Here is a 25,161-nt window from a genome sequence, read left to right as displayed (position 1 = left end):
CTAGAAACCCATCGTTGCCTTTGTCATCTCTGTACCGGAGAGGGGAGTGAGCTCCGCAGGGGCTTCAGCTTGGCTGCCGAGGGGACAGTGCGCTGTCCTGTACCATGGCTGCATTTCATTGGCCAGGAGATCCCCGGTCATGGTTCATTCACACACGTTGCATAATATAATTCGGTATTTTCTCCATCAGGTTCTGGTCTTTGTTGAATACCGTGTAAGAAGTGAGATTTTGGGGGACATGGATGCAGATAACCCCTCTTTCTAGCCTGTGGTCCCAGTGATTCTGTCCCATCCCTGTGGAGTGCCCTGCCCTCCCATAGCCAAGGGCTGGGCACCCCCTTGACTAAGCCAGCTCGGGTCTGCTCTCAGACTTCGGGATGGAGCAATGCCTAGAGAGAAATAGGACTCAAGTTCCTGCCTTTGACAGCTGCGCCCGTGAGACAGCCCCGCATCCTCACACCTGCCTGGGCTCCTGTCTCCATGCAAGGCTGCTTCTCCATCCCTGTGTATGCCTCTCTGCGTGACCCGTGACTCTCCCCATACATTTCCAGTGGCTTCTGAGTTAAAGTAAATTTGAGACACTGGCTAAAATTACTGATTTATCTTCCGTGTGCCTTCTCACGAGTCTTGCGCACATGAAGGTGACTGGTAAATGCCAATGTGTATGGCAGGCAGCAGAATTACAGTTCGGCGACCTCACAAATGTGGAGTCATCCATGAATCGGGATGATTGTTGGTAGGAGAATCGGAGACGGGGCCAGTAAGAGAAGCGTGCCTCAATGAAGGGGGCGTCTGCTCCTTGGCTCCAGCCGATGGCTTAATGGCTTAGATTACCGTAAATTTGATTTGCCAAAGGTTCTGAAATGATGATAGTCGCACCTGAGCAAAGGTCGTGTCCAGAAGAACTGCATTCCTGTGGGGCTGCGGCTTGGGCTTATAGGCCGTCTCACTGGACTTCAATCCTGCCGTGGCTCTGTCTTAGCACACAGTGACCCCCAGCAGCCCCGGGCAAACAGCGGTGCCTTTCTGAGCCTCGGTTTTGGGGTCTACACCATAATATTATGCACCTCACAGAGTCGTCGTAAGGACTCAGGGCTGACATGAAGCTGGTCAGGCATTTCAGCCCCAAGCCTGGCACGTGGTAAGTGCTCAAGAGTCAGAGAAAATTCACCTTAATTCCCAGGAAAATTAGATCACTCCAGGTATGCCGGGGATTGTCAACGCCCTGGGGCAGGGGCTGGTTAGGCATTGTTCACCATGGTACCCCAGCGTCTGGCACAATGTGGGGGCTCAAATAGTTTAACTGATTATTGAAGGACTCAAAAGATTGAGACTTTGAATGTTTATAAGTAAAACTGCACAAGATGTTATGAGACCTTATATACTAGAATTCTACCGTGAAAGTAAAAATTCACCAACCTATCCACCCACCCATCTACCCATTCACCCATCCATCGTTCCAGCCACCCATCCACCCACCCATCCATCTATCCATCATCCGTCCGTCCATCCTTCTATCCATCCGTCCATCCAGCTACCCATTCACCCATCCATCCTTCCAGCCACCCATCCACTTACCCATCCATCTATCCATCATCCGTCCATCCATCCTTCTATCCATCCGTCCATCCAGCTACCCATTCACCCATCCATCCTTCCAGCCACCCATCCACCCACCCATCCATCTATCCATCATCTGTCCGTCCATCCTTCTATCCATCCATCCATCCAGCTACCCATTCACCCATCCATCCTTCCAGCCACCCATCCACCCACCCATCCATCTATCCATCATCCATCCGTCCATCCTTCTATCCATCCGTCCATCCAGCTACCCATTCACCCATCCATCCTTCCAGCCACCCATCCACCCACCCATCCATCTATCCATCCGTCCGTCCATCCTTCCATCCACCCATCCATCCATCCAGCCACCCATCCACTTATCCATCCATCTATCCATCATCCATCCGTCCATCCTTCTATCCATCCGTCCATCCAGCTACCCATTCACCCATCCCCCCACCCATCCATCTTCCATCCACTGCAATGTCAGTTGTAGTTTTACCCATTTTGCTAGTGCAAAATGTGAGGAAGAGAGGATTAAAGGGTTATCTCTATTAATAGTATCAGTCTAGGAGTTCACGTCCTAATACTCGGTGGGCTTGTGAAGAGGTTGCCTGGCATGGACATGAAGAGCATCTGTACGGTGCTCAGTTGCCTGAGCTCACACCCCAACTCAGTAACCTCCTGGCTAAACGACCTGGGGCAGGTCATGGTCTCACCACGGCCCATGGAGATGATACTCTCACTACGCCGTAGGGTCATGAGAGGTGAATGAGGTGATGTGTGTAGAATACTTGGGCCAGTGCCTGGCACACGGGGAGTAATCTAACAAATGTGGGCTTCTGTTCCCTGAGACTCCCAGCAACACAGAGGCTGTAAATTCCTGCCTTCCTGTACCTTGTCCCGTTGGCGTGCCCCCTAACAAGTGTGACGGGTGAGTGTGCCTCGGAGCAGCTCCCTGTCCCCTATGTGTATCTTTACACCACTAACGCACTCCCTTTTCCCATCACAGCTACTCAGGTGTCTCCAGGCCTGGCTCTTGCTCGGATGCACCCACTTTTGGGGGCCCGGTGGCCCTCCTCCTGCCTCCCCTACTCCACATGGTCTTCCTCTCCAGCAGCAGCTGGCTGGTGACAGGGTGACTGAGCCGTGACCTGCTGACCTGGAGCCTGTGTCTCTCCTCTTCTCTTGCAGGGAGTCAGACCTGTTCCTGCTGGACAGCCGCACCCTCTGGGCCTCGGAGGAGGGCTGGCTCGTGTTTGACATCACCGCCACCAGCAACCACTGGGTGGTCAACCCACGGCACAACCTGGGCCTGCAGCTCTGCGTGGAGACCTTGGACGGTAAGTCTCCGGCCACCACCCCACTGCTTCCGACGCAGCCTGTGCTCCTGGATTCATGGAGGAGCTCAGCAAGCTCATGCTTACTTCCATCAAAACAGGGCCCCCGAGGCCCCACCAACTAGTACTCCCTGTCCAGCCTTTCGATCCCAGGCAAAAGTAGCACCTACCCCCTTTGCAAGAGATGATTACAGTTGGCCACCGCTGGGCTGGGGGCGGCATTCTTGCCCAGAGTCAGGTCCCACAGCAGCAGGGTTGGCATCCTCTTGGAAATGCAGACTCTGGCCTATCCCAGGCCTGCTACGTTAGAACCAGCACTTTAACTGGAGCTCCAGGTGAGGGCTGAACATGTAACCATCTGAGACGTGCTGACCCAGGCACCCCAACCTGGAGACATAGCACATCCCAGGTGTCCCGTGCATGGCAGGATGTCTAACAGGATCCCTGGCCTCTACCCCCTGGATGCCAGTAGGAAATCCCGAAAATGCGTCCAGATGTGACCAAATGTTCCCTGCAGAGCAAGACTGCCCCTCATTAAGGACCGCGGCACTGGTTCAAGGAAGCCATGAAGCCCCTTCCAAGTGACCCCGAATGTGGTTCTGAGTCCCAAATACTCAGAGAATCCACGTTGGCCTACGTCCCCCCGTGCTTCCCACTCACTCTCTGCCGGGCATCCACCTGCTCTGACGGGGTGGACAGAGGCGAGTGGCATCTAGGGCGGGGCTGCTCGCGCCCACGTCTTCCCCAAAGCGTGTTTCTTACTAAGTGTGGATAGCTTTGGGGTGGGTAGCTTCTTCCTTACACCAGCTTTCAGGAAGAAACCCCCAAACTAGAAACACATTTATTTTAGAATAGGTAATACTGGCCAGTGGCTCAGAAGGCAAGTTACAGATGCACACAGTGCGGCTGTCCCGGGGCCGCCGCCTCAGCGCCCGCTTCCGTCCCAGAGGCCGCTGCTGTCCCCATGTTCCTGGCTGTCTTTCCGGAGACGTCCTCTGGGGGTTTAAGCAACAACATGTAGATTCTGCTTTGCTTTTATTTCTTTTCCTCCCGCAAGTAGTGGTATAGTACGTACGGTGTTGTCTGCATTGCTTTCCTTCATCCGACAACTTACCCTGAAGGTTGGCCCTTTGCAGCCAAGGACGAGCGGCCCTATTTGTTCAGGGACTGTCATGTTTTCGTGTATATGTGAAGTGCGTGAGCTCTGCCACTCATTCGCCGTGTGACTTTAACCACTTCCCTAACCTTCCAGAGCCACCTCTTCGCCGACACACGGGGCCACAGGGGGCGTTAAGACAGAAGGAGTTTTAAAATAGTGCCCTAGTGTGTGTAGGAATCCCCTGGGTGTCTTGTTAAAATGCAGATTCTGATTCAACAGGTCTGGAGTGGAGGGGAGGCTGCTGCAGAGGCTGCTGGTCCTGGGCTGTGCGTTGAGAAGCAGAGGCTGAGTCTAGACCCATTGCCTAGGACGCACGCCCTAAACCGGGGCTGTTGCTTTTGGTATTAATGGTGTTGGTGTGGTTATTACTGCTCCTATTACCCACAGTGACTTATCCAGGCCCCCTGGGAGGAGCGTGTAGGTGTTTTCGGGTCCTTTGCTCTTACGAACACGGCTGCAGGGGAAACCTCAGTGCAGACGTCGCTGTCCACTTGAGTGTAGCTCTGGGATAAATTCCCAAAAGGGGCGTTGTCTGTTTGTAGTTTGGATAGATATTGTCATTCTGCCCTCCTTGGGGCGCAGTCCATTCCCACCCCCATCGGTGGTACATGAGGGCACCTCCTTCCCCTTCGTTGACAGTACACGTTCCCAAACTTGTCCATCTTGGCTGATCAGAGAGATGACAGATGGGCTCTTGTAGTTTTGCTTTGTTTTTCTCTCTGCTCTATGAGGCCGATCCCTTTCTCCGGTGCACTGCCTGCCGTTAACTCCTGTGCGCCGTGCATTCATTCCCTCTGTGCGTTGCTCTGACAGAGCGTTGGTCTTTTTCTTCTTTATATTCTAAGGACATCTGGCCCTTTGTGATTTGAGCTGCAAATAATTTGCCAGCTTTTCGTTTTTCTTTTTTACTGTGGTTAATGCCAGATTGTACCAAATGGATTTAGACGATGTAGCTAAATTGTCTAACCTTTTGTTTTATTGCTGCTGGGCTTTGCCTCTTTTCTTCCCTATCAGAGGCCACTCCTTTGGTCTGGGGCTGCCCCCTCAGTCAGACTTACCTGAAGCCATGTGCCATGTGGGAGGCATGGCAGAGTTTAGGACCATGCTTGTCTTGTTTCCAGGCTGGTCTTCTTTCTACTGATGGAGCCCTCAACCTCCCTCCCTTCCTCCTTCCCCTCTCCATGACACTTAAAGGTGGAGGGGCGGGGGGTCCTGGAACTGCTAGAGTGCTCTCTGTCGGGTTGGCAAACTATATGCCCGGTGGACCAAATCCAGCCTGCGTCCTGTTTTTCTGTGGCCTGTGAGCTGAAAATAGTTTTCACATTTTTAAATGGGGGAGGAATATCAAAAGAACAAGATGATCTCATGATATGTAAAATAATATGAAATTCACATTTTGGTGCCCATAAACTTTTATTAGTACACAGCCACACTCACTCATTTACATATTGTCTAGGCCTGCTTTTATGCTATCACAGCAGAGTTAAGTAGTTGTGACAGAGACTCTGTGGTCCACAAAGTTGAAAAGATTTATTATTTTCAGATGATTGTTTATAGACAAAGTGTGCAATCCTTGTTGTATGGCAGAACCTCTCAAACTGTGTCCCATGAAGGGTTGATGGGTGTCCCAGGGTAAGGGGAAGCATTCATGATCATTTAAGTGTGAGAAGGTCTGGGTTGGATAAACCAAGCAGGTTTCTCTGCAGGACTTATCAGAACCTTTATTTTACGAATGTCCATTGTGAATTTCCTGAGGGGAATAGAGCATAGAGGAATTCTAAACTTATTTGACAATAGAGTCATTCAGCTCTTCTTTTTTACTTATAAGCTCCTGAGGACCATATTGGAGATGAAGTAAAAACGGGGCTAAGGTAGATTTGATGCCTTTCTTCAGAGTGACCATTTCGCTGGACTTGTGGATATTGTCTAGATCTTCCAACTTGACCTTGGTGGGACCTGTGCTTCTCTGCCCTGCCTGCCCTTCTGGCTTGGGGTGGCCCACGTTTGGTTTTTCTCTTAAGTGACACCCAACCGAGTTCCCCTAGTGTCAGGCTTGCCATCATCTTTCTCTCCCAAAATCTGGAGCTTTGTGCCTTTACTTCCTCCAGCTTCTGCTTCCCTCCAGAATGCAGGTAAGGCTTAGCACTCATCGAGATGACACAGCCTGATGGTTAAAGCTTGGGCTCAGGAGAGCAGACTCACCAGGTTCAAACCCCACCTCTACTGCTTCTACCCACACGATCCAGGGTGAGTCACTGCATGTCCCTCATCTGGAAAGTGGGGTTAATAATAGTTTCCACCTTCCAGGGTGGTGGTGAGGATCCGATGAGCTCATGCAAGTGAAGAGCTTAATTGTTCAACTTGGGGCAGCAGCGGAGCCCAGAGTCCGTGCTTGATGCTGTAGTCTCTTGTAATTCCCACTATGGGGCCAAAGAGCAGCTGCTGCCAGTACGCTCCCCACGGCAAAGGAGGCCCCTGACAGGTGTGCAGCTCCATATTCTGGTGGCCACCTGGTAACCACGCTCCATCTATGGGGAGGATAGCCTTGTGCTCGTATGCCCAGGGTCCAGGCAAGGATCAGAAGCTGTATGCATGACTCAGGGCCCGTCTCCTCCCCTCCTGCCCCCTCCCGGATGGGGTGCCTGGAGCTGGACACGGGTGCCACCACCCAGGGATTTGGCTGCTCTGTCCAGGCACTGTGCATGCCCAGGAGGCAAGTTTGGCCTAGTGGCCTGGGTCGGGGAAGGACCACCCGCTCAGACCGTCGGAGAGGGATAAAGTGTACAATGGCTAACCGGGGGTACGAGTTTCGGGATCTTTGTGCCAGTGAGATGAGAAGCAAGTGAGCCCAGCGTTTCTGAAACCACGGGCTCCTGGCTATGTAGTTGCTTGCCCTCCGACCCCGGAGTCCCTCAGAATCCCCCGGAGGGCATGTTGAACGTACTGATTCCCAGGCCCCACCCCAGACCCACTGATGCTGAGTCCTGAGGATTGGGCCCAGGAAGCTGCCTTTTCTTATGAGCTCCCTGAGTAACTGGGGGCCTGGCCGCGGGCTGACATGCTGGCGAAGTCCTGCCCCGTGTTTTGGGGTATGTGCTGATAAGATGATACTCTGGCTGAGCACCCCATCGTGTTAAATGCCTGCACCCGCGAAAGACCAGCAGAGCCTGCTGGGGAGTCCGCAGAGCCGGGCTCCATTTGCGGGTGCACCGCAGCTGCGTTGCCCGTAGAAGCAGCCGGGTCCCTCCCCGGGAGCTCCTGCTGGCATTAACCTAAACTCAGTGAGCTCTGCTGCCTCCTACCGCACCTGGGCAAGCCGAATCCAGGGCGGTGGCACCCATGCCCCCGCTCTGGGAGGAAAGGAGAAGGGGCACCAAGCCCGGTACAGTGTCTAATCCTTGTCCAGACCCAGCAGCATCTTGCAGCCACTAGGTGGCTGCCGGAATATGGAGCCTGTCCCCTCTCAGAGGCCTCCGTTTTCACACCCCTACAATGGGCATGTTGATAGTTACACGGGTGAGCTTTCTTCCGTTCTAGCGAGGCACAGACGTCACAGATCTTCTTTGAGAAGCTTTACGTTGGGTGCGAGATGAGCCTCCAGCCCACCGGGTCTCCAAATCCCTCCTGAGACCACCCGGGAAGTGAGCGTCTGTTCCCTGTCCCTGCAGCTGCGCCCCCCTGTCAGTGCCCCTGGGAGCAGCACAGCTGGGCTGCTGTTCAGCAGCCTGCCGTGCGGGGGAGAAGCCCATAAACGCTCCGGGCACCTGTGGCTCATCGGGAGCCAACTGGGGAGCATTGTCTCATCCGAGGACAGGACGCTGTGGGAAGGAGGGCTGGCGTCTGCTTGTCTTTCCCTTTGTACAGAAGACAGGAGGAGAGGCAGCCGCCCCCAAGCCGTACAGGCGGTGCTCCCCGCTCCAGGGCTGGGTGGGAGAGGGGAGGAGGCACGAATGGAGGGGTGCTGACTCGTTCTGGCTCCCCCAGAGAGGAGGGCTAGCCAGCTGACAAGGGGGCTGTCCCCACGGTGCCGGTGAGGGCTCAACCCTCACTGCGGGCCAGGCTGCCAGCTCGGGGCTCCCGTGCAGAACAGGGACAGGCCAGCAGCTCCCACATGGACCCTGGAGCCAGTGGCCCAGTCCCTGTCCCTCAGGCAGCCTGTGTCATGTTAGGCAGCGGGTCCAGCCTCTTGATGCCTTATCGCTTCTTCTGTTCCACGGGCATGATAACGGTCAGGCAGAGGAGTGAATTCCTGTGAAATGCTGAGCCCTGGGCCTGGCACCCCATCCATGCTCCTGCACACTCAATATTATCGTCACGGTTGCCGTCGACGAGCCTTGTGCTCGCGGTGACCTGCCCAGGGAGCGCGGCTGTTAGCATCAGCACATTAGCAGATGAGGAAACCGAGGCCGAGAAGGGGGAGTCACTTGCCTGTAGTCACTCAGTTCCCTGGGTAGACCTGGGCTTTGCCGCCGGTTCTGACTCCAGCCCCCTAACCTCACTCTTTGCTGGAATGCCTTCATAGGAATGTGGTCAGCAGGGACCAGGCTTGGGGAGTGTGTAGTCCGTGAGTGCCTGCCGGGTACACGGCTGGGCCCTGGCGACAGACAGCCCAGGACCCGACAGTGTCCTGCTTCCTGCCTGGGAAGGAAAGGGTTTGAGAAAGAACCCAGAGGACAGGGGGCTTCCCGCAGGACCAACCGAAGTGACCCAGGGCTGCATTTGACTCTTGTGCGCGCCTCCCTCCTTAAAAAAAAAATAGTAAAAATGATGTTTTATGGCCACGATGGTATAAAGATGAACAGAATCTTGGCTAGATTAAAAACGAAAACATTTTCTGCGACCCTCAAAAATTTATGTGTCTTCTGATTTTAAGAGACATTAAAACATTTTCATGGACCCCTAAAAGTGGGCCTGGGCACCGTGCCTGCGGACAGGATGGCCCCGCGTCCCGTGTCCCAGCCGGGGAGTGATGCCAGCCTCTTCCTGCCCCAGCACCTGGTTGTTAGAACGAGCTTCCTACAGTCGAGAGCCTCTCCGCCTGCACTGGAAACACGTTTCTTCACTCCACAAACATTTGATGAGCCTGGGATTGCTATAGGCACTGGGGCTAGGCCCCGAAGGATTTTGCTGTCACATCGCCCGCGTTCTCGTCGGAAGGTGGATGGTGATGAGACCGTATGCTGAAGGTCAGGGAGGAGGCTGTCAAGACACATTCTGGGATTCTCAGGAGGGTTTCCAGCTGCTCTCCAGATCCATACACATGGTTTTTCCACTGCCACCTTCTGTCCCAAAGCCACGGGCAGACGAAAACGCTGCTTTGGCCTGGAGACACTTCTGTCCTTGCAGACGTGGAAACACCTGGTCATTTGCTTCCAAGACAAGGACTTCAGCCTCTTGTCCCAGTTTGTAGGGTCCTCCTCCTCTCCCTTGTCCAGAGAAGAAGTCACTCGGAGGCTCGGGAGGGCGACGTCAGAAAGCCGTACCTCTCCAACCCAAAAAGACAATCTGGTGGCCTCATCTGCCACCTCAGGCCTCCTTGCCTCCGGCTGCTGCTGCTCTCAGACGAGGGGGGCCCCTTCTCCCCCTGCCCGCCCCGTGTCTGCTTCCTGAAGTCCGACACACATGGGTTTGGGATGTCTGTGCGCAAAGGGAGCCTCAGGCTTCTCTGCTTGGGCGCGAGAGCACGTGCCCCTCTTCGGCACCATCCCCGATGGGATTGAATGGGATTGCAAGGCATTTAAAGGATCGAGGGCGTCTGCTGTCCCAGCTTGGCCGCGGCGGCCAGGACGGGAGCGGGAGGTGAGCCATTCGCCCACGGCAGCTGTGGAGACTAAGCCCCGTAAAGCCGCGGTTGGCGAGCGATCCCGCCCACAGCGCAGCTGGCTCCGAGGTGCCTTCGCCCTTGCGATTGCTTCACATCCTGTTTGTTCAGAAGTCGAGTGAGAGACAGGAGGAGGCCTTGATGACCCGGAGGCTGGGATGGGGCCTTCCCGGGCTGGGTGGGCAGCAGTGGCTGGGACAACATTGGGTCACTGGGGCCAGGCAGATGTCACATGTGTTAACTACATTCTCACCTGTCACTTGCACCTGGGTCCATGGAGACAAGTGGCTAGAATTCATGTGTTTTGCACAATTGGCGAAGAGCATTCTGCTGCTGCGGGCCTCCGCAGGGGATCCAGTGGCTCTAGGCCTGGAAAAGGAGCCACAAGAAAACCAAGACGTCTCCTTCTCTGTGATTGGGCTGTGCTCTCTCCTCTCCTGAGGTGCCCCATTTGGGCTCCAGGCCTCTTCCTGGGGAGCTTCCCCTAGGCTGGGCCTGCTGGCTCTGCTCATGCCACTCCAGGACCCGCCAGCGGTGGCCTGAGGCACTGGCTCATCCCTGTGCCCCACGCCCAGAGTCCTGCATCCACACCACCGCCCACCCAGCTCACGTCTTAGAAGACCTTCCTCCTCGTGCCTTGGGGAGCCCTTCCTACCGTCTGGGGCTCTGTTGGTTGCCCACATTCACGCCTGAGCAATCTCGTCCTTCCTGTGTTTCCATCCACCTGGACTCAGCGATGGTTTGGTGGTTGACTTCACAGCTTCGAGCCAGCTTCCCCATCTGTAAACGTGGGGTCGGGAGGCCTACCTGAGGGGCAGCTCAGCGCCTGGCGCAGAGCAAACGCTCATAACAGTTGCTCCTCGTCTTTATTGTGAGCCAACAATGGATAGAACCAACTCCATCAGGGATACTTTGATGTGCAAATAATAGGCAATAAGAGTGCCTTATCTCGGGCAGTTACGGTGGTTTCCTTTACAGGTCTGGAAGTGTGTGGACCCAGGGTTGGTTAGAGCAGAGGTCAGCAAAGTTTTCGTATAAAGTAGCAGATGGTAAATGTCCGAGGCCTTGTGGGTCAGTAGTCTGTCACGGCTCCTCAACTGTGGCATTAGAACATGAAAGCACGTGGTACGTGTGTGCACCAATGTGCAAGGTGGTGTTCCAATAAAACTTTATTTGCAAAAGCAGGCAGTAGGCTGGATTTGGCCTACAGGCTGTAGTTTGCCAACCCCTGGGTTACAGAATCAGCAACAGTCAAGATCTTTTCCCTCCTGGCCCCACGTCGTGTCCTGAGACTCATCACGTCACACTTTACAAGATGGCGGCCTCCACATCCTCAAGCATGGAGGAAGGAAGCGGGTGGGCTAGATAAAGGATTTTCTTTCCTTTTACCTGCCTTTTTAGGGAGGAGAACATCTCTGAGAATCCTGCAGCAGCCGTCCTAGAAGGAGCTGTATGTGCGACTGGGACGGGACTGTTGGCAGCCTCCTCATGTGGAAGAAGGCCAGGGACAAAGGGGCTGGGCGTGGCGCGTGCATCAGCAGTGAGCTGCTTTTGCCTCACTGAGCGCTCCTCGGATTGGGCCTTCACTCAGCTCTGGAGTGGGAGCAGAGCCTGCTCAGACAGCTTTGCCGGCCTCTTCAAATGGCAAGTGTGATGATTCAGGAACAGGTGGACGTGTGGAATGTGCCAAGGCTATGGGAAATGAGCAGCACAAAGGATTTCGCTTCTGCTTTCCATCACAGCAAGGACAACGTAGGTTCATGCAAACCCTGTTGGTGGATGTTTGTCATATTCATGACCATCCGAGCCGGAAGCCCCTAGGTGTCCTCCACCAGGTGAATGGATCAACAAGCCGGGTCAGATCCATACCATGGAATACTACTCAGCGACTGGATCAAATCCGTACTGTGGACCAGTACTCAGCAACCAGGTCAAGTCCATACTGTGGATCAGTACTCAGCAACCAGGTCAAATCCATACTGTGGACTAGTACTCAGCAATAGGGAGATGAGCGACTGGAACATGCAACCCCAAAGGCAAATCTCAAAGACATCCAGATGGAAGTAAGATGAAGCAGAAGACAGTGGGAGTCCACATACGTGAAATGTCAAGAAAATGCAAAGCTATGGGGCTGAGAACCCGTCAGTAGTTGCCAGAGGCTGGAAGTGGAGCAGGAGCAGGTCTAGAAGGTAGAGTTCCTCTCCCTTGGCACTGTTGACGTGTGGGGCTTGCTCTTTCTCTGTTGGGGGAGGGGCGGTCATCCTGAGTACCGTATAATGTTTAACACCATCCCTGACCTCTACCCACTAGATGGAGAAACACCTCCCTTGAGTCGTAAAACCCCAAGATGTCTCCAGACCTTGACACGTGTCCCCAGGAAGCAGAGGCATTCCCAGTTTCGATGCACTGAGATAAAAGGCCGCACAGGGGAGTTCTGGGGGAGGGCACGGGAGCCGTTCTGCGTCTTGATCGAAGTGGTGATCACATCAGTCTATACATTTGTGAAGACTCACACATCTGTATACAAGATGTTCATTTAACTAAAATAAAAAAAAAACACCCAAAACAAAAACAGCAGTAAAACATCCCACAAAGAGGCAAGCCATGTGTTCTAAAGAAGAAAGCAGTGAAGCCATCGCCCTGAGCCCACACACCTGCCTACCGGGTAGACCAGATGCCTCATCCATCACGTATTGCTATAGCCAGCAGGGGTGTCAGATCTAATGCTACTTTGGGAAGACCTTTCTCTCCTCACTTGAGGAGCACCTCTGGGCAGATTAAAATACAGGACACCCAGTTAAATTTGAATTTCAGATAAACAACAAATAATTACTTCCTGTAAGTATATCCCCCATACTGCCAACATTATTCATTTCTCTGAAATTCAAATTCAACCAGGCATCCTGTGTTTTTATTTGCAAAGTCTGGCAACCCTGTTCTTGGACAAATCTTCATGTGGGTTTTTTTTTTAACCTATTAACTCTTCGCTAGACTATACATCCTTTCCAACTTCCCTGCAGATACAGACCTTATGGTTAAAGTATTATGTTTCTCATCCCTCCCTGTCCCGATCAGTCGCTTCTCCTGCCTCCAGCCCTCTGCCTGATGCACGTGGCCTGGCTCTCTATCCAGCGATACTCACCCGGGACATTTAGATACACCCCATCAAAACAGATACTTGCCTTTACACGTGCCAAGTACAGCCAATACCCTGTGGTATCATAAAATGAAATGGAATTCTTCTGCCAGACAATCCACATGTCCTCCTCCAGTAGAACCCTTCTCAGCCCTTTTTGGGGGGATGTCCAAGCAAAGATGAACTTTATGCGTGTACATATTCACATATGCTGGTACATGCTTTAAATTTCTTCTCTCCCAGATGTGATCACACTATCTGGTTCTGCGCTTCCTTCCCTGGGCTGTAGGTATAACCCCCAGGGTACAGAGCAGGGCCACGCCCTGTCCTGTGCACCGTGAATATTTGTAAAAAGATGAATGAATTATTTAGGTGCCTGGTCCCCTGTCTGGACAAAATGCCACATTGCCTGTAGCATTTTGTAGTTAAAAACGACTGCAAGGATTTACCTTTGTGTGTCTGTCCAGGAGTGGCTCTTGCTATCGGGAGGGCATGTGCAAACCCGTGGCTTGCCACCTGGACACAGTTGTGGTTGTCAGGACTCTGGAGGAGGGGTGCTCCTGGGACAGCCCTGCAAAACTCCAGTGTCCCCCGACAGCCTGAGTGCCGGGGGCCGGGGACCAGCCACCGTGTTGCCACCATCTGTCTGGTGAACGTGCTGTGTCCTGTGCTGGGGCAGTGGGTGGAGGGGACCCCCCTGCCCTGAATTGCGGAGCTCGTGGGGGGGCAGCAAAACGTGGGCAGGACCCAGAGAGGCCGCCCAAAGTGTGGGGGTCTAGAGGAGAGCCTGGTGGGAGGGAGCTCGTTTCTGGATACCATCTGCCCCCCACACCAGCCTGAGTGGGCCTCTCACCACAGAAAGCTGGTCGTGTCCCCCTCTCCAGACCCTCTGTGGCTGCTGTCATACCTAGAATGTGAGCCAGAGCCCCCACGAAGGCCCCCAGTGACCCAGCCTCATCACCGGCCCCCCTCCCTCCCTCTTTCCGGCCCCACTCCCCTCGTCCCTGTTCTTCAAACACACCGCATGTGTTCCTGTCTCCTGGACTTGGCACTTGCCGCTCCTTCCTCGGGGAACGTTCCTCCCCCAGGACTCCCGTGGCTAAGAAGCCTTCCCTGACCAGTCCCCCTTGTCCCTGCCCCCAACCCAGTCCTAGTTGCTTCATGGCCATCACCAGCATAGGTCACGAACTTCTGCATCCCTGAGCTTGTCTCCCTCCCGGGGGTGGGGGTTGGGAGGCTGCTGTGCTCACTGCTGTGCCTGCACCTCGCACTGAGCTGGGCACACAGTAGGTGTTCATCAGTAGTTGCCGAATGAACGAATGGATCAATGACAGGGGGTTGTTCAAGCCTGGGACATACAACCTCGGTGTCCGTCAGTGGGAGAGGATGCGCTAAAGGCCTTTCCACATGCGAGGCTCCTCTGGCCGCAAGGGATGAGGTCAGTGTGTTTCATTGATGTGGAAAGATGTCCCCGGTATATTGCGTAAAGGCCAGATTTATATGAAACAGCAGTAACAGTACCGTCCCAATTATGAGGAATTGCACCATGTGTTTTTGTAGACACACGTGCATGCAGCTTAGACTAAACAATCACAGGGGTTTGTTCATCTTGGTGGTTGGGGCAAGAAAGGAGCTTCAGGACTGGTTTGATCCAGTGGCTCAGCAACGTCACTAGAGATTCTGCTTCTGTCTCTCTTCTCTTCCTTCCACCAGATCAGCCCCATTTGAAAATGTAATCCTCTCGTGCGTGGTCTCTAGCTGGTGGCCACTTCTGCGCCTCCATCCATTCCTCCTCACTCAGTTTTGTCTGGGGAAAGAGAAGGTTGCTTTTGGATGCTAAAGTGGGACATTTCTTTTCCAGAAACTTCCAGGGTACCTCTCTTCCATTCATTGGTTGCCTTGGGTCCTGTGCCCGTCCTTGAGCCAATCACTGCAGCTGGAGGATTAGTGGTTGTCCGTTAGACCACAGGCCCACCTTTGTGGTCAGGGTGGGGTCCACTAAGGCACAGAGGCTGAAATGAAAATTGGGTTGGGTACCAAGGAAAGCGGGTGTGGGTGAGACAAATGGCATCATCCCTATTTTACAGATGAGGCAGTTGAGGGCCCAGCATCCAACGTTACTTCTCTTGGCCCACACAAGGTGGTCAGTGGCAGATGTGGGTTTAAACCCCTTGAAGTTCCTCTTCTTTCCCCCATCCACTCATTGCTCCGCTGAGGCTGTGGGCCAGCCAGACACCCTCCCTCGGTACCGCACGGCCCGCTCGCGGCCCTTGGATTTACTGTATCTGGAACAGCATCAGGTTTTCAGGCGAGGCATTTTTATTTTGCCCTAAAAGCCTTCCAGGTGGGGGTGGGGGCAAGATACAATTCCTAGGGGCTCAGCTTTAATGGCTTCTTTTATAGAATCGTTCGAATTATAAATGCATGAACTCGAGGAAACCCTTGCTAAGGAATGCAGGAAAGCCGAACATTCAAGGGGGTGAAGGTAAAACAGTGGTGGATGGGGGACGTTTGCTCTTTTAAACATGAGCTGTTAAAAAACCAAAGCGAACCCCCTGGTGCCGATCTGGTCCCCGGGAGGCTGGGTTTCCTGACTTGGGCCCGTCTGGGGGTCTCCAGGTGAAGTTAATTCCAGATGCGGATGGGCCCAGGGCCTCCAGAAGCACCGCGTTCATTGGCCTCTGACCCCTCTGACCTAACTGGGGGTTACGCATTTCTGTCCCGGTTATGCAGCCTGGGTCCAAATCCTGTCCTGTCACTCCCAAGCCAATGAAATGTAAGTAGAACTTCCAGTAGCCAGAGCCCTGCAAACCTCAGCCCCACTCCTACCTGGCCCCGCTCCGTTTTTCTCCCTGCACACATACCACCGTGAGCTACGGCGGTCTGTGCTCCCTGCGTGCCCCCCCAACCCCCCATCCCCTGCATGCACGCCAAGCTCCGGAACAACCTGGCACAGAGTAAATGCTGTGTAAGTACTTGCTGGATGGACAGACAGCAGGTGCATGAGAGAACTGCAAGGCGCAGATGAAATCACGCCCACGCAGCCCCTCCCCACAAACCGCTTCTCCCCTAATCGATCTTCTGTGCATTTGGCTGCTTCCGGTCTAGGGCAGAGCATCAACCCCAAGTTGGCGGGCCTGATCGGGCGGCACGGACCCCAGAACAAGCAGCCCTTCATGGTGGCCTTCTTCAAGGCCACGGAGGTCCACATTCGCAGCACCCGCTCCACGGGGGGCAAGCAGCGCAGCCAGAACCGCTCTAAGACGTCCAAGAGCCAGGAAGCCTTGCGGGTGGCCAAGGTGGCAGGTATGCCTGGGGCGGGAGGGTCAATGCACCAACCCCAGGAACCCACAGTACGACCCCAGTAGGGGTATGACTCAAAATCCATTCCTGTGCCCAGCAAATGATCCTCGAGCCATCACAGCAGGAAGCAAACCCCAAGTACACAGAGCAAGTAAGTGGCATCCCTGGGATTTGAGCCTGTTTGGTTTTGCCAGGAAGCATCCACCTGCTGAGCGCTGGTGCCCCCAGCGATCCTGTTAAGGGTCTTCTGACAATTCACCGGGCATTTGCTGAGCCCCGCTTGGGCCTGCCTTTGTGCCAGCCTTGGGGGACATGGTCCTTTTCCCTCCGGGCTCACCAGGCAATGGGATGTTGCTGGCATCTGGTGGTCTGGGGTTGCTGGGATGATTTGGGGGGCTGGGCGGGCCTGGACCGGCCTCTTCAGCACTGTGGACGCCTGTGGCCCGTGTGCCCACACCCTGACCTGTCCCACGTACGTTCTCCTGCATGTTGAGGCCGCCTCTGGAAAGATGCACCTCGATGTTCCTCCAGACCAAAAAGAAAGCAAATAAATGAACTTCAGTGGCAAACCATTTTCCCCACGGACTGCGGAAATGACCACCCAGATCCTAGGGGCCCAGCTTGGGGCTGAAAGAAACCACCTGCCCTGTCCCCTCACCATGGCCCGCTGTGTTGCCATCTGAGGGGTGCTCCCTCTGCTCCCCAGATATCCATGTCTTCATATCCAGAACCAGTGAATCCGTTACTTTACGTGGCAAAGGGGGCCCAGGCTGCCAATAGAATTCAGGCTGCTAATCAGCTGACCTTAAAATAGGGAGATAAGCTGGCCTGGTCCAGGTGGGCCCAGCATCCCGCTGTAATCACAGGGGTCCTTACGGGGGGAGAATCCCTCCTCGCTGTGGTCAGAGAGGTGTGAGCCCAGAGAAGGGCGGGAGGTATGATGTCGCTGGCTTTGAAGACAGAGGCAGGGTATGACACACAAGCCGAGAAGGCAGATGGCTTTTAGAAGCTGGGAGGGACGAGGGAATGGATTTCCCCCCTGAGCCTCCAGAAGGAACATGGCCCCACCGACACCTTGAATTTAGCCCGTGTTGGACTTCTGCACTACGGAGCTGGAAGGTACTAAGCTGGTGGTGTTTGCAGCCGCCGTGTTTGTGAGCGTTCGTTACAGCAGCTGCAGGACGCAGACCCCCTGTGCAGAGTGGTTTACTCCACGTGCCCACGCGCCGTCTCCGAGCTCCGGGTGGGCTGCCAGGCCGGGCAGGGTCTGCAGCAGGAATCAGGCTGCCGGCCACGTCGGAAGCTCTGAGCCGAGCTCATCAGCTCTGCCTGCTCCTGGGCCCCGGGGCCGGCCTGGAGAGGCACGCGGGGGGCACACGGCAGCCAAGTGGCCCCCACCCTCAGACTAGCCTTATATTGTCATCAGCTAACTTGGCTTCATGTAACCAGTTTTTACATTTCTGTTCATTTTCCTTTTTGAAGGCGAAGGAAGGAATGGTCGCTGTGCTTGGTGAAGTTTTCAGAGCAGGGTTTCCGGACCCCGTGGGCTTCAGCGGCTCTGGAGCTTGTGTGCAGGGATTCTGGAGGGCTTCTTCGCTGGCTGGTGGATCCATTCTTTTTTTAGGCTTCTCGGAAGGCTCTGTAAGGCTTCCGAACGAAAATCCAACTGAACCCCTTAATTTGCAGTGGAGACCTCCTCTGTGCTGGCTCTAGGAGCTGGGGTCCTATGGGAAAAGCCCAGCCATGGTCCACCCTCGGGGTCTGGGCCAGGCTGGAGGTGGCTGTCACTTACTAACAGGCCTGAGAGGCAGGGGATGGTGACTAGGGGACTGACGATCCCAGGGGAGGGGGCTGCAATGGAGACTGCCCCGCTAAGAGCTCAGCGACCAGCAGGTGCCCCTGAGGTCTGGCTGGGTCGGCTCGACTGGAGCGATCCAGGGAGTGGGACCCACAGGCACAGAGGCCTAGGGCGGGAGGCGGCAGGGCTCCTTTGAGGGGAGAAGGAGGCCGTGGGACAAGGGGAGGGTGGGGCTGGCAAGGTGAGCCAGATCAAGGGTCCTCTTAAGTCACATCTTAAGTGTGAACTTCATCCAAAACAAATCTGGAAGCCTTTGTAGTTTGAAGCTCTGGTGTGGGGGCAGGGGTGATCAGATGGTCCTTCTGGCTGCACTGAGAATGGCGAGGAGCAGAGTGGGGTGCTCAGGAAGGGTCAGAGGAGGGACACGTGTTAGAAGTCTTGCCATTAAGCCAGGCAGGACGTGCTGGCACATTCCATGCCCACAGACTCCAGCATTTTGGAGGTCTGTCCGGCCTCAAAGTCTTAGAATTCGACACCCAATTTCCCCCCCTGCATGCCCACCAAACATTCCACTTACATAACCTCCGGGACGGGGCTCTCATTCCCTCACACGGCAGCCTTTCTAGCTTGCCTGGAATCTGCCTCCATCCTGGGACTTTCTACTTCCTGGCGCTTTTTGCTGTTCATCTCAACCCTTCCTGGAAATTCAGTTTAAAAAAAAATACCACGGCCTGGGCCCCACCCCAGGCTTGGTAAAGCAGAATGTCCGAACGTATGTATACACACACACACACAACACACACCCTTCTGAAGAGCTTTACCTCATGTGGCGGCTGGGAGTCCTGCTGAATCCTCTCACGCGGCAGGCCTTTATGTGTGGGGAGGACACGCGCTCCGGCCCGCTGTCCGCTACACAGCTTTCTTCCCTGTAGGCTGATCACCCGCCCCAGAGCCTTCACCTGCTCTTAGGGGGTGTGGCTTGGGGTTGAGAGACTGGATCCCACTTTCTTCTCCCCACCCACGTTTGCACTCAACCCCCTGGGAACTAGGCATCTTCCCCAAATGATCTGGGGGTTGTAACCTGTGAGCTGCTCAGGCAGGGGCTGGTCCAGGCGGGTGAAGTGGCTGCGTGGGTTTGGGGAGCCGGACCAGAGGGACAGGCGAGCTGGGAGTCTCCTTCACAAGCATCTCTTCTTCCCTGTCCTAGTCTTTCTGCTAATACGAGGTCGTCGGGAAGCAGGACTTCTGGCCCTTTTCTCCCAGAGCAGCCCCACAATCGAAGGAGGCTGGAGGTGCAGGGCAGGTGGCCAGGTCTCTGGTGGCAGGGCCAGTGCCCAGCCTCTACTTACACCCACAACTGGCCTCACAAGCTGCTCGCAGCCTTGGTCTGTTGGGGCCTTGGGTTTCAACGTGAAGCCAGATATCATTGCTTTGCTTTAAGACAGGGTTGGGAAGAGTGGCACTCAGGCCAATACCCATCCTTCCTCTGCTCATGGCAGACATTACTAATCAATGGTGGCACCTTCTCACTGAGCCTCACAAAGCTTTGGATCCTTTTTTACTCAGGACATCAAGCAGCCAGCAATGTTGGTGCTTGACGCAAAGCTTCTTTGCCATGTCCCTGTCCCAAACTAACGTGTTTGGTCCTCTGTCTTGTTCAGGCTGGTTCACGCATCACTGTGCTGAGGGATGGGCCTCCTCCCTCCCTTCTACCTTCCACCCTCCTACAGTGAAGGGGGAGAAGGAGGCTGCACAGTGATGTTGCCCCAGGCATTGCCACAGCGTGGGAGGCCATCTTTGGACTTCTGCTCAGTACATTCTGGACAGTATTACAAATGGTCTGATAGATTTCTTGGGGCTCTTCTCTGATGGCTTGGATGGGGTCATTTGCTCTTATCTGAACCAATCCTCACTCCAAGTGTGAAATAGGAGCTGGTAAGCTCAGTCCTAGGTTCTGTACCCGTCACTGACAAGGGCTGGGGTTGCCATGGGCCCCTGAGGCCACCAGGAGGGCCACTCACCTGGCCATCTGAGAGAGCTGACCAGGCAGGGGGGAACAGGGTGCATCTGGATGGCTCCCAAGTGCAGGTCAGGCGAGCAGCAACCCCGGATCATCTCCTGGGCTTTCCTCTCCATCCTGCAAGGAGTTCTCCTTGTGTTCCTCACCCACTGGTGTTCATTACCTTCTGGGACACTGAGGCCTCAGCAGTAGACAGAAGCTAAGGCATCGACGTCTTTATTTGTGCGTTAATTACACAAATGTTGGTGGACACTGGGCTCTGGGGACCTAATGGTGACCTCACAAGACCTTTATGAAGAGGCAACATTCGAGGTGAGGCTTAAATATCAAGTAGAGCCAGACATACAAAGATTTCTAAAAGGAGCATTTCAGGTAGATGAAAAGGCAAGTGCAAAGGCCCTGAGGTAGGAACAGGTTTGGCAGTACCTCCACAGCTCAGAAAAAAGGCTGTGGCTTAGGAATCAGGGCCACATAGGGCCATACAGGCCAAGGGCAGAGTTGAGACATTGCTCTAAACATGATAGAAATCCCTAGAAAGTTTTAGGTGGAGGAAAGACAAGTCATGGGTAAGGGAAAACAAACAACAACAACAACAACAACAACAAAAAAAAACAATCCCCATAGCTGCAGAATGGAAGATTGTGCAGGAACACCAGAGTGTGTGTGTGTGTGTGTGTGTGTGTGTGTGTGTATATCTATGTGTGTGTGAGAGACAGAGGGGGGCAGAGCTTTCTACGTGTTTACAAGTGCTCAAGCCCTAACCCAAATGCCTACAAACACTACATACTTCTGGAAAACCCCAGTGCATGGTTTTTGCTCCTCAGAGAAACCTCAGTAGTGTGTTTCTCTGGGAGGTCAGTGGGATTTGACTTCCCACCCTCTCATTTCTTCCTGGTGGTGGGGAGTTTGTCCCAGGCCCTGTCTGTGCCCCCTCTTGCCCTTGAAGAGGGGTGAGCATCGCGAGGTGGGCTGGCCTCAGCAGGTAAGCTCAGCCGGAGGCAGACCCGTTTGAGCAGACTCCCGCAACCAGCATGGTGGCACGTGGCTCCAGTTAGATTCCTACACGGAATCCGGGCAGAGGTCAGCCTCCAGACAACACATGTGTACAAAAAGGTCAATGTCCCCAGAAGGATCCAGAGAGTGCTAGGAGCTAAGATGGTGCAAGAGGGATGGGGATGTTGGTGCTTCTTATGGAAGCTGTTTGCTAGGGAGGGAAATGAATTTTAAGGCTACAGGTACTCAAATGGCTTTTGTGTCAGAAAGGTCACCTTCCGGCAGAGCTCGTCTGTGCTTACACCACTGCCTTAGACTGAGGAAACCTTAATATGTGTGTGTGTTTCCTCTCCCCCGCCCCACGCCCCTGTCTCCCGCCAATGCAGAAAACAGCAACCGCGACCAGAGGCAGGTGTGCAAGAAGCATGAGCTGTACGTCAGCTTCCGCGATCTGGGCTGGCAGGTAAGGACAGGTGGCCGGATGGGCCCTGATGGTGGGCGCTCTGGTGTGGGCGTCCCCGTGCTCCCTGCAAGGCAGTGGGGCTGTGTCCCGTGTGTGCAGTGAGTCACGTTTCTCATCGACTCCAGATGAAGTGTCCAGAATCAAGTGTCCTAACTAGGGTAGAGAAGTCAGGATAAGGACACAGGGATGCCTCATTACACGCAAGAGCAGAAATGTGGTGGAGCCTCAAGCGAGAACCAGGAACCCAAACACTTTGGACTCCGAGCCTCATTCTCCACGGAGCTCCATTTGCACCCTGCGGCTGGCTGCTTCTCTCGGACGTGGTGGAGCCCACGTGCTGGAACCCAGCTGCCTGCAGGGCCGCCTCCCACCCTCTGCCCTTCCCCCTTCAGTGATTCAGATTCCCAGGGCAGGGGTGGATTGGCCCAGCTCGGGGCAGGTGCCCGATCCTGCGACAGTCGGCTGTTTGGGGGATGAGATCATGTCACAGGACTAGGACGGCTCCTTCCGGAACCATTTGGATGGAATGGGGCGAAGGGCAGGGGAGGAGTCCTAGGACAGGCATGAGGGTCATACCATCTAATGACTGTTAATGAGCATCTGTGACATTCTGGGCACTCGTCCAGGCCCTGGAGATACAGCACATTACCCTGCACCTGTCCTCACGGAGCTCAGATATCCCAAACGGGGCGTTGAGATCACCAAGGCCACTGGTTTTGTTGTTCACTCCTCAGCGAGCTTGTGGTCCTGTGGGGGAGCCCAGATTCTTCCCTGGGGATCGTGCCCGAGCATAGCGCACAGCCCGTGCGGAGCCCTCCTGCGGCTCTGTGCTCCGCGGGGCGCCGGCCGGGCCTGCATCCGGGTACTGGAACCGAGCCCCAGACTCCAGCTCCTCTGTGGGAAGAGTGCACGAGCCCGAGTCCGTGAGGGGTGTACGTATTGCTAGAATGGTACTCCTGTGCTAACCCGCCTTAAGGCAGGCGTGGCCATGCGCATCCTTCACCAAGAGCCGCACGCCTGCCCCAGGCGCGGACAGTCATTCGGTTCCCAGCGTTGCGGGGTAGTAGTCTCTCTCCCGTGTGGGTGACCTGAGGCGCGGAGCTTTTATTTAAAGCAAACTGCCAACGTGTAGCCACCCCGTAGTGCTAGAGTTGACCACCCGCCCAATCACACGTCTCCGGACCCCCTCCCAGCAGGGCCATGCAAGCATCCGTTCCGGGCCCAGCCCAGCCCATCTTGGTCCTTCCCTCCTTTTGCCTTCTGTGGGGGACTGTGATGGCGTGTCCTCCGTTTCTCCTGCTTCTGCGGGACCCCCAGCTGCTCAGGGTGGTGTGGGCCTCCTCTTTGTCCTCTGGGAGCAGAGTCTGGCCCGCAGGAAGGAGCTTGGGCAGGAAAGGCCGTATGGGGCTCACACTGTCCCTCCCGCAGGACTGGATCATCGCTCCGGAAGGCTATGCCGCTTACTACTGTGAGGGCGAGTGCTCGTTTCCTCTGAACTCCTACATGAACGCCACGAACCACGCCATCGTGCAGACACTGGTGAGTGTAGCCCGCGTGCCCCCGGGCGTGCTCAGCGGGGGGGCGGGGCCGCTGGGCCCTACCTCACACCCCTCCGGGCTGGGGCCCTACCTCACACCCCTCCGGGCTGGGGCCCTGACTTTCGCGGGGCTTGGGCACTCCTCCTGGCGTAGGCCCCTTCGTCCATAAAAAAGAAAAAAGATTAAAAATCATAGTTTATAACAGCATTGGCATGAAGATGTGTAATTCCCGGCCCTAACGATTTCTCCTAATTCAGAAAGAAATGAGGACAGGTTCATGGGCTCCTAAAGGTGTCTTGGATAATGGTCACTGTGCCCTGGCCCTGCTTCTGTCTCGGCGACTGTTCTTGGTTTTCCGCACGTCTGTTTGGCGTCCATAGGCGTCCCCACCCCCGGCATCCATAGGCATCCCCACTCCCAGCCCCCAAAGTCTGGACTTCCCTGGGTTCAGGCCAGCTTGAGAGCCTGTCCCCTCCCCTAGCTCAGTCTTTGCCTCCTAGCCTGAACTTTGGGGTTCAGCCATCCTAGGGCATCTCCTGCAGGTAGACCCCGCACTGGGAGCTGAGGACCCTGCAGGGAACAGCACAGACCTGGTTCCTGCCCCTGGGGCCTCAGTTTCCCGGAAGAAAAGCAGTCAGGTGAGCCAAGGAGGATGTGTGAGAGGAGAAAGCGGCAGGAAGCCAGCAGATGGGACAGAGAGATGAGGCGGGGCAGGGGCCATTTCTGGCTGAACTTCCATGGGGTCCTTGGAGGATTCAACTGTGATAAGAAGATAAGCTCCTAACAGGGTGCCCAGCCCTGCTGACCCTTGGTAGAAGGGACTTTTACTACTATACCAAAAACAGTATGAGTGATAAAAATTAGGAACTTGGTTCTTCGGCTTAGAATCTGAGGCTCGGGGATCTTGGTTATCTGGCTCCCTCCCACGAACATTATCAGGGCCTTTACCTCCTCGTGACAGCTCACCACCCAGGGCCATCCCCTCTGTCCTACAGTTCTGGTTGTTTGGAAGCTTTTGGCTTCTTTTATTTCGTGGCAAACTTGTTCCTGCCCCATATGTTATGTTTTAGAGAAGAAGTTCTCCTATTCTTTTCATTCGGGCCACGCTCTGCCCTTCAAGGAAGGCTTCTCTCATAGCCTTGCTTTTCCAAGGCCCTTCCTTCCCCAAAGGTAAACTCTGAAGTCCTGCTCGGGATTGGAAGTCCTTGGGCTGGAAACCAATAGTGCCCCCAACCTGTTCCTTGGCCTGGGCCTGTTCTCCTCTGCCCGTGTGCCCCCCAGTGTCCTGCCCTGACACCCCTAGGAGGTGCTGGGGGGCGGTCTCCCAGGCTGCCAGGGGCACACCTCTACCCTCCGACCCCTGCTTCATGGCCCATGCAGTGGGAGCCTGGCTGTCCCCTGAATACACACTCAGCCCGCGTGTCACGAGGGAGCTCTGCGGTCAGAACGAGCAGTCTGATTATACTGAAAAGAGGTTCCGTGGGCCTGTTTAAAAAGGGGGAAGGGAAGGAAATGTAAAATAAGATGAAAATTGAGAGGAAGGCAAGCCATAAAAGACGCTGAGCTCTAGGAAACAAACTGAGGGTTGCTGGAGGGGCGGTGGGTGGGGGGATGGGGTAAGTGGGGGATGGGCATGAAGGAGGGCACTTGGCAGAATGAGCACTGGGTGTTCTATGCAACTGATGAATCACTAAATTCTACCTCTGAAGCAAGTAAAAAAAAAAGGGGGGGGGAATCCTCGCCTTCTGGGAGTCCTGGTGAAAAACAGAGGAAATGAGCTGATGTCTGGGATTTGCTTTCAAATTATTCAAGGGTGGAGGAGGTGGGGGAAGGGTTAGATTTGTAAGGTTTGAAATCGTCCATAATAAAAAGCTACTAAGTGTGCTGTCTTATGTCAGAGGTCACAGGCTGGAGGCTTCCAGAGTGTTTTCACTTGGCACGCGCGGTGTGTTGGAAACCTGGAAATTTCACACCCAAACAAAGCCGACCTAAATCTGCGGCCTGTCCCGGACACGCGGCACACC

The 25,161-nt window shown here is 54.8% G+C and overlaps 1 protein-coding gene across 2 annotated transcripts in view; it reads left to right on the top strand.

Moving 5' to 3' along the window:
* BMP7 (bone morphogenetic protein 7) overlaps positions 1-25,161 on the top strand; it is an 84,657-nt gene that overhangs the window by 56,122 nt on the left and 3,374 nt on the right. The window contains exons 3-6 of one of the 2 annotated variants that reach the window (XM_040638496.1): positions 2,761-2,909; positions 16,131-16,328; positions 21,523-21,599; positions 23,028-23,138. In XM_040638496.1, coding sequence (XP_040494430.1) covers positions 2,761-2,909; positions 16,131-16,328; positions 21,523-21,599; positions 23,028-23,138 — 535 coding nt within the window. The remainder of the gene's footprint in view (positions 1-2,760; positions 2,910-16,130; positions 16,329-21,522; positions 21,600-23,027; positions 23,139-25,161) is intronic. The other variant, XM_040638497.1, reaches the window with a different exon arrangement.

The sequence above is a fragment of the Ursus maritimus genome, unplaced genomic scaffold (genome assembly GCF_017311325.1).
Source record: "Ursus maritimus isolate PB19 unplaced genomic scaffold, ASM1731132v1 scaffold_22, whole genome shotgun sequence".
NCBI classification, from domain to species: domain Eukaryota; kingdom Metazoa; phylum Chordata; class Mammalia; order Carnivora; family Ursidae; genus Ursus; species Ursus maritimus.
The sequence above is the reverse complement of the archived record's forward strand: the minus strand, read 5'-3'. Positions and strand labels throughout refer to the sequence as shown.